The following is a 9,527-nucleotide window of genomic DNA, read 5'->3' as shown; positions in this document are numbered from 1 at the left end:
ATTATCATTGGCCTTGTCAAGAACACCTTTCCCACACTGCCGACCACCTTTAATTCTTTGGAAATATCTTTTCTGGCTCAGCAAACACAAACCCCTCTGCTTCCTTGTCCATCAAAACCATACCACCCAGTCTTGCCGAAAGACTCAATGTTTGGTCTGGAGTCTTGCTTTCCACCGGGGATTTGGAAGAGCCTCGACTAGCAGATTCTCCCACCTTGCGCGCCGGCGTACGCGCAAATCCCCCTAGTGCAGTCTCCACGTTCTTCTTATTGGAGGCCAAGGCCTCGGCCGCCATGGCTGGGGTCGTTGTCCTCCTCTGGTTTGTAGCTCCTGACATCACAAATGCAGGGCCTATCATAGTCGCCGCTTTCTTTTGGATCGCCTCCCCGCCCACCGTCGCGGTGGGTTTGGCTTGTTTCATTGGAGTAGCCACCGCCGCCGATGAAGATCCCCATCTTCTCCGAAACCCTAGTCGTCTTTCCTATTGCTTTCTGCGCCATCAGCTCTACCCCTAGCGGAAGAGAAACACCACCGGTCCATGTCTAGGGTTGCGCCCTCACCTCCCTAGCCACCACTGTAGACCCACCACCCCCGCAAGCCAAAACCCTAACCCTAGCACAGGTGGACAATCACCATGCAATCGCCTCTTGTCGCCTTAGAGCTTTCCTGCGTGGTGGACCCTCGTGCCTAAGCTATCGGTACTTTATTAGTCTGTGGCTTGCGCTACGGTGTTTACTCCCTGTTTTTTCATTTACAGAAGTCTGCACGTCATCCATGAGCTCATGAAACACCCTGCAAGAACGTTGCCAAGCGGCGCCAATTCGTCACCAAACACCGCACCATGATCTAGCAAACAGACAACCATGCCGGGTTGCACAACCGATCGCGGTCATCGGCGACAACCATGCTAGCTGCCTACGCGAGATCGCCGGCCGCCCCCGAAACCTACAAACGCAAGCCCCCAATCGACCAGTGCAGCAACATCATACGTACTTATTATATATATATATATACGTGCGCGCATGGACACAATCATCAGCACATCAACCATTTCCCGAGAGCTGAGCTTCACCGGTCGATCGTCGCACGCCATGGTGGCTATGGCGCCCGCTGCAGGGCTGGTCCTGGCTTCGCTCGCCGTGGTGCTGGCAACCACGCTGTGGACGGCGGCGGTGCACCTGGTGTGGCGCCCCTACGCCGTCGCGAGGGCCTTCCGGCGGCAGGGGATCCGCGGGCCGGCGTACCGGTTCTTCGTCGGCAACAACGAGCAGGTCATGGCGATGCGCGCGGCGACGGCCGACGACGTGCTCGACCTCGGCTCCCACGACATCATCGCGCGCGTGATGCCGCAGTACAAGGCGTGGGTGGCGTCCTACGGTAAGGTTTTCCTCTCGTGGTCGGGGTATACGCCGTCGCTCTGCGTCGGCGACCACGACATGGTGAAGCAGATCCTGTCCAACAAGACCGGGCTGTACGGCAAGCCCAACCCGGGGCCCAACTTCCTGGCCCTGCTGGGCAAGGGCCTCGTCTTCTCCGACGGCGACGACTGGGCGCGCCACCGCCGCATCGTGCACCCGGCGTTCACCATGGACAAGCTCAAAATGATGACCAGGACGATGGCGGAGTGCGCAGGGGACATGGTCCGGCCGTGGGAGGCGCTCGCCGCGGCGAGCGACGGCGGCGTGGCGAGGGTGGACGACGTCGGGCAGCAGTTCGTGGAGCTGACCGCCGACGTGATCTCGCACACGGCGTTCGGGAGCAGCTACAGGGAGGGGAAGGAGGTGTTTGTGGCGCAGCGGGAGCTCCAGTACATCGCCTTCTCCACCATGAACAACGTCCGCGTCCCGGGCCTCGAGTACCTCCCCACCAAGACCAACCAGCGGCGGCGGCAGCTCACGGGAAAGGTGCGCGGCACGCTCATGGCGATCATCCGCGAGCGGCAGGCCGCCGCCAAGGAGGCCAAAGGCTACGGCAACGACTTGCTTGGCCTGATGCTCGAGGCCAACTCGTCGGCCGGCGCCGGCGGGCAGAAGGCGGCCGCCATTAGCATGGACGAGATCATCGACGAGTGCAAGACCTTCTTCTTCGCCGGGCACGACACAACCTCGCACCTCCTTACCTGGGCCATCTTCCTCCTCGGCACGCACCCGGAATGGCAGCAGAAGCTGAGGGAGGAGGTCCTCCGAGAGTGCGGCGGCACGGGGACGCCGCTGCAGGGCGACGCGCTCAACAAGCTCAAGCTGGTAAGCCCCTGCCTGTCCCATCATTCTGACCCACTTAATGCACACTCCACACAACGACGAGTGACACGCACTTCACCTGTGATCGATGATGGCAGACGACGATGGTGCTGTACGAGACGCTGAGGCTCTACGGCGCAGTGATCATGATCGCGAGGGAGACGAGGGCGGACACGGAGCTCGGCGGCGTGAAGATCCCCAAGGGCACGACCACCATGATCCCGATGGCGATCATGCACCGGGACGAGGAGGTGTGGGGCGCGGACGCCGGCGAGTTCAAGCCGGACCGGTTTCAGAACGGCGTGGGCAGAGCCGCGAAGCACCCGAGCGCGATGCTGGCCTTCTCCGCCGGCCCGCGGTCGTGCATCGGGCAGGACTTCGCGATGCTGGAGGCCAAGGCGACGCTCGCCGTGATCCTGCGCCGGTTCGAGTTCGAGGTGGCGCCGGAGTACGTGCACGCGCCGGCCGAGTTCCTGACGCTGCAGCCCAAGTGCGGGCTCCCCGTGCTGCTCAAGCTCCTGGGTCAGTAGAGCAGCTGCCTCTTTGAAGTACAAAATAAGTACATGAGTGGGCTTGTATCTTTTTGGTTTTGGGTTTTGAGCTGTGGGCTTGTATCTTCACTACGTATACCTCTAGCATTTGTGAGCAGAAGAACGTGAGGTGTTTTTATAAGTACTGCTCATTGAGGTTAATTTCTCCTAGTCCTCTCTCTGATTGACTAATTGCCAAGGTTTATCCTCACTCCAGCTAAAGAGAAAAAGGTTTATCCTCACTCTAATCTATCTATCTATCTATCTATCTATATCTATCTATCTATCTATCTATCTATCTATCTATCTATACCTATACTAATTACAGACTCCCAAGAAATTACCACATTAATCAGAAAATTAGAGCCGTTAATCTGGTGGGACCATGTTATTACGGTGTAGATTAATCCATATAATTTCCACATTAATCATAATAATCTGGAAAAAAGTTTAAAATGAAGACCTTATTTATAGATGGCATAAGAGATAAAAAAGTCCCCCGTACATGCCAAAGGAGATTGGATCCTGTTTTAAAGAAAAGATTGGATCCTAATTTTACTCCACCGTCACAACCTCCCTTTTTTATCTCCTATCTCTCTCTCCCCTACGATAGAAAAGAAAGTCTTCAACTGTCCCTTCCCCACTTCATCCTCTCCACACGTGAAAACAAAACAAATGGTTACTCCGTCCCTTCCTCTCTATTCCTTTCCTTTCCACCTCTCCCTCATGGAAAACAAATCAATTGTCTCTCTTGAAACTCATGGCAGAAGGTTGGGGCATGGATCTGGCCTGGTCAAAGGGCATACTGCCTCATATTTATTTTCTTGATGTAGATCAGGTTCCTTTCTCCCACTATTGTGTGCTTTCGCTTTAAGATACTTTTTAATTTTTTTCCCAATTATTCGCTACATATATGGCTTTTTTTGTTACAGTACGCAGTTCATATTGCTTACGTACATACATGACAATCAATAGCAGATCGATCAAAGTTTCATACCCCTTTCTTTCCAATTTGTTAATTTATAATAATCTGAACACTTTTGTGTTACTTTAGATTGTCTTTAAGTTTCATTTTCTTTTTTTCCTGCAGGTTACTCGCCCAGTGTTTAAAGGCTGGAGAACCAGGAAGAGCCGAGCGGATTTATAGGCCTGTGTAGTTATTAATGCCATATTATTTAGCTACGCTTAGTTGGCTATGTGTTTGCTAATTCGGAGAATTAATTAGCTAGAAACGCGGAACGTTGCGAGCCGTGAGGCTGCATGCAAGCGATGGGATATGGAGCAGCATGCAAGGCCTTAATTGATGCCGTATCCAATGCATGCCCGATTTAAGCTAGGGCTTTCTCTTTCTCTCCGATGAAGAATCAATTCCTCCATAAATGCCGAATTAAATTCTTTTGGTAACTATTGTTGAGTTAATTTTTCCTTCACCCCATTGTGCCGTGCAGGCCTCTTAAACCGGATGGAATCCTGGAAAGTTATGGTCCATGTAATAGCTATGGGATTCCATTAACCTCAGCAACACCCAATTTACTAGCCCTGGCATGGTACTTACTTGATGAACATGTCAGTTTAATTCTCTAAAAAGTATTTGTATATGCATCATAAATAAGCTACTATGATTTATAAAGTTTATTTTCTAAATTTGAAACTTCCTCATCATACACTAATTATTTCAGGGCACTATATATGATAGATGGCAAGATAATGAAACATATGATTAACAAGTTCATGTACTTCTCTATCATATCCATTAGTACTTCTGTATATGCTAAATTGGCATTGCAAAATAGGTACATGCAACATAGACGACGTTGTGTGAGGAAATAAAGCTAGGAGCCCTCTTGTGAGGAACAATTCAAGAGCATATATTTTATAATAGAAGAACACTACAAGAAGTAACTTTAGTGTATTCCTTTGTCACGCCAAATGCAGAAAAAACTTCAAAATAAGGCTAGCACTTCTATTAATTGTCCCAAGTTTGAAAAATAACCTGAGCAGAAATGTGGAAGGGACATTCGATAATATCTCATTATTTAGGCAATACTGTATACTATACTGGACCATATATTATATCGATATTATTTTTACGTTCAAACTTTAGCTAGACATACGTGATCTACATACATCAACTTGCAGGATTTTTCGAGTCTGAAGGAAAAAAATATTAAGACGCAAGATTTTTTATATATATGGATTGTGATATCAATAAAAGACAAAACAAATCCAGAAAATATGTGGATTGGGATTGAAATTTCAGTTTAGACTGGACAAGTATATCCTCAAGTATGGATACAAAGATTACACTATTTATAGGAATGCTTTTAATAGATTCTAAAATAGATGAATCCATAATAGGTACAGTTATTGAACAATTGACCTTTTTTACTATGATTCTAAAGATTACACATATTTTGTTATTTTTTTTGTAGAAGCATGGTACCAATGATATACTAATTGTGAATGGCGCCAAAACGACTATGACCAGGAACATATATTGTGTTGTACAACCTGATGAAGAATAGAAACTAAGGGTAGTGAAGACCAAGAAAAAATCAAATTCAAAGTATCAAGATATAAAGGAAAGTGTACTGTAAACTCACGAATGTGTTGATAGAATGGTAGAAAACACTTTTGATGTTGAACATTCACAAAATGAAGGAAGTGAGGTATTCAGACACCAAGAAAGGATTGATGGTACAAAGTAGCAAGAGAAAGGTCATCCATCTCATTATGGATCATTGCATTTTTGTGAATAATCTAAAACTTGGGGTAGTCGGGAAATAAGTGAATCAAAATTAACAGAATCAAGCTACACGAGGAAGCATGCCCAAAATCATGAAATGTGCCAATATTCATAGGGAAAAAAGTAATATTGATGAGAATCAAAAAACGAGGTACTCACAAGCATAAAGATTCAAGACCCGTAACAAGGTGAAATGGTGTTGCTAAACTATAGGTGTGAGGAGACATTCAGAAACCTGGTGTACGAATGCCTCAAAAGACAAGTCAAACTTTCATGGATATTTAATAACATTTAGGATGTAAAAGAATATATGGGAAAAGAAAATCTGTAATTTATATATACTTCACTGTTAATTCCTTTCCTTGGTGTGAGCAAATTAGTAGAATGGTTCTTAATCAATCAAGGTGTATATCTTGAATTTCTGAAAGGCCACAACCAACATGTGTTGCACTTATAGGCAAAATAAATAAATAACAAAAGAAAATTATTGCAACAATACCAAAAAGTTAACCATATGCCCATTAATTCACATTTATTATTTAGTGATAAGAAAATATTAAAAATGGTTGTTTATCAAACAGTACGAACTTGCAAAAGAACAAAGGCAAGTAGGAAAAGGTTCATACATCATTAAAGCAGCACCAAGGGGAACTACAGAAAAAAGTACAGAGATATCACATTTGATATTCTCAAAACCTAGCCCGTGCAAAAGCACGGGTTGGCGACTAGTTAAACTAATCATAAAGGTTTACTAGCCAGGATTAAACTAATCACCCACATTGATTAAAGTAATCATGCAGATTTAAGATCACCCACACTATTTAAACTAATTACAATGTTTTAGCCACCGTCAGCCGAGAGGGATTTCACAGTGACCCCTCCATCTCCCATCGATTTTGTTTGCACAAATCCTGCAACAGGATCATTGCCGCGTCGGATTCGCAAACCTGTTCGCTATAAGGGAAACGCCGGCGAACCATATATTCAAAGTACTAGAGCAAGCCCATTGGCTAGCAGCGCACCCCTTCGCCTAGGTGTTAAAGGTGTTTTTATTATTATTATTGTAAGAGATGGCATTTTAATGTATTTAAGAGATTGCATTTTTATTAAGAAATGGTATTTTGTTAATATTAAGAGATGGCATTGTTTTTTTTATAAAGGACGTCATTTTTATTTATTTAAGAGATGGTATTTTTATATTAAGACATGGCATTTTTTAATATTAATAGATGGATTCTTTTTTGAAGATATGCATTTTTTTAATATCAAGAGATGGAGTTTTTATTTTATGAGTTGGCATTTTTAATTTTTAAGAGACGACATTTTTAATATCAAGAGATGGGAATTTTATTTTAAGAGATGACATTTTTAATTTTTAAGAGATGGCATTTTAATTTTTAAGAGATAACATTTATTATTATTAAGAGATAGAATTTTCATATTAAGAGATTGTATTTTTTTTTGTAAGAGATGACATTTTTTATTTTTAAGAGATGGCATTTTTTATATCAAGATATGGCAATTTTACTATTAAGAGATGGCATTTCTAATATTTAGGAGATGACATTTATTACTATTAGAGATGGCATTTTTATATTAAGATATGGCATTTTTAGTATTAAGAGATGGGTTTTTTATTATTAAGAGATGGCATTTTTATTATTAAGAGATGGCATTTTAAAATTATTAAGAAATGGCATTTAATATTATTAAGAGATGGTATTTTTATTATTAAGATATGGCATTTTTATTATTAAGAGATGGCATTTTTATTATTAAGCGATGGCATTTTCTATTATTGAGAGATGGTATTTACTATTATTGAGAGATGGAATTTTTATTATTAAGAGATGACATTTTTATCCCGAGGATTGCCAGTTTTTATATTTTTCAGCATGGCATTTTTCATTTGTGTAGTTCATATAACTTTTTTTAAATCATACTCATTTGCATATTTATAAAATTTAGAGAGATGGCATTTTTATATAGTAGCCTTGCATTTTTTTCATAAGTTAATTCATGGCAATTGAGTGTCTTTTTTGTTGATGTCATTTTTTTGAAAAAAGTGTTAAACTGGGTTGCTGGCCCAAACACAGGGTCGCGCTGGAGGCAGCGAGCTAACCAGGCGCAAACGTTCGCTCGAGGGTGCCTCCTCTAGCGAACCAATCGTTCACTGGAGGCAAACCCCCTAGCTAACGATCACCAGGTAAGGGCATCCGGGGTTTATTAAGGCATCTCCAAAGTGGACCCTCAAACCTCCCGCAAGCATCCGGGCCGCGCTGTCCGGACACAGTTTGTCATCCAACCCGGTCCTGTATCAGTCCAGCGACGTGTTCGCACATTCATTTTCCGGCAAACCCGAGACAAACAAAGAAGGGCTTTGCGGGAGTCAAACCACCATGTACCCTCTCCACCCTGTGTGGATGGTGGAAGGTTGTGCTGCTATTTGGTTGATGCATGTTGCTTTGGCGGAAAGTGATCAGACAGCATGTTGTTTGGTGGAAGGTTATAACATGCATATATGTTGTTTGGCACTTCATGAAAGATATAGATCAGATCATTAATGAAGATTGGTAGATTGTGGATGGATAGTTGGAAGGAGTTCACAATTCGCTAGCTAATCTTAGGACACTACTGGAATTGCGAAGCAGAGATGAAATTGGTTAAGTTAGTAGACAACTTAAAGAGATGAGAGCTAAACTTGAACATGTAAGGTCTGTTTCACTTGGGACAGGTCCTTCACATTCAGAGAAGAATTTCTGAACTTTTCTCCCGCGAGGAAGCTATGGAAAGGCAAATATCGAGGATATCATGGTTGATGGAGGGAGACTTCAATACAAGGTTCTTCCATGCACAAGCACGGCAGCGTCATCGCACTAACCAAACCAAGTGTTTGCGTCGTGAGGACAGAACATATGAGTATGATCAAATCAGTATGGAAAACATAGCCATCCATTTTTATAAAAATTTGTTTACTGCTTGGGAGGTGACACAACTTGAGGTGGTGACTAAGTGGATCCAAAGTAAGGTTATAGATGATATGAATGCTAGTTTGTGCGGGCCTGTAGAGATATGGAGATTGAACGGGCCCTCTTTATGATGCATCCGCACAAGTCACCTGGGCCGGATCGTTTCACTATTGGGTTTTATATCAAGCACTGGAGTATTCTTAAGAGGAAGGTTTGAGATGCCATCAGGGGATTTCTGAATGGAGATGAGATGCCACAACTTGTTAGCAGTATTATATTGGTGCTTATTCTCAAGATAAAATCCCTCAAGATTTAACTTAGTTTAGACCTATTGCTCTTTGTAATGTGTTGTATAAATAGCCTCTAAAGTTCTTACGCTTCGGCCCAGGCCTGTGTTGGAAGAGATAATTTTAGAGGAACAAAATGCATTCATACCAGGGTGTTTAATCATCGACATTGTGCTCACTGCCTATGAATGTATTCACTATCTCAAGAGAAAGAAAGGTAAGTCTGGAGCTTTTGTGCCATTAAGCTCGATATGGTGAAAGCCTACGACCGAGTCGAGTGGGTGTATTTAAGAGCAATTATGACAAGGATGGGTTTTGTGGATGCTTGGGTAAATAGAATAATGGCTTGAAACTGTCACTCTTTCGGTTAGAGTAAATGGAGTCTTTTATGAACAATCCAATATCTTTTTATATCTTCCTGTTATGTGCCGAAGGGCTTAGCAGCATGCTGAAGTTCACATGAACAAATCACTTGTCTCGAGGCTTTAGGGTGGGCATCCATGCTCCATGGGTTTCTTACCTTCTTTTCACTGACAACTTTCTAATATTTTCGCAGGCCTCAAGTGAGGGTGCTCACCGGTTATAGGAGATTCTAGAGCTTTATAGACTTGGATCTTGGCAGATGGTTAACAAAGAAAAGTTGGCAATCTTCTTTAGTACCAATTGCACCAATGAGATGAAAGTGGAGGATCACACGCCGTCGGGTATGTTGGGAAACGTAGTAGAAAAACAAAAAAATCATGCCTACGCACACC

The 9,527-nt window shown here is 43.6% G+C and overlaps 1 protein-coding gene across 1 annotated transcript; it reads left to right on the top strand.

Moving 5' to 3' along the window:
- The first annotated feature begins 954 nt into the window (after positions 1-954).
- On the top strand, positions 955-3,005 carry LOC123151428 (cytochrome P450 709B1). Its single transcript, XM_044571145.1, has 2 exons — positions 955-2,243; positions 2,339-3,005. Exons 1-2 carry the CDS (start codon positions 1,023-1,025, stop codon positions 2,768-2,770), a joined length of 1,653 nt encoding a protein of 550 aa, XP_044427080.1. The 5' UTR covers positions 955-1,022; the 3' UTR covers positions 2,771-3,005.
- The last annotated feature ends 6,522 nt before the right edge of the window (positions 3,006-9,527 follow it).

Source organism: Triticum aestivum, chromosome 7A, assembly GCF_018294505.1.
Source record: "Triticum aestivum cultivar Chinese Spring chromosome 7A, IWGSC CS RefSeq v2.1, whole genome shotgun sequence".
NCBI classification, from domain to species: domain Eukaryota; kingdom Viridiplantae; phylum Streptophyta; class Magnoliopsida; order Poales; family Poaceae; genus Triticum; species Triticum aestivum.
This window is presented reverse-complemented; position numbering and strand designations above follow the sequence as displayed.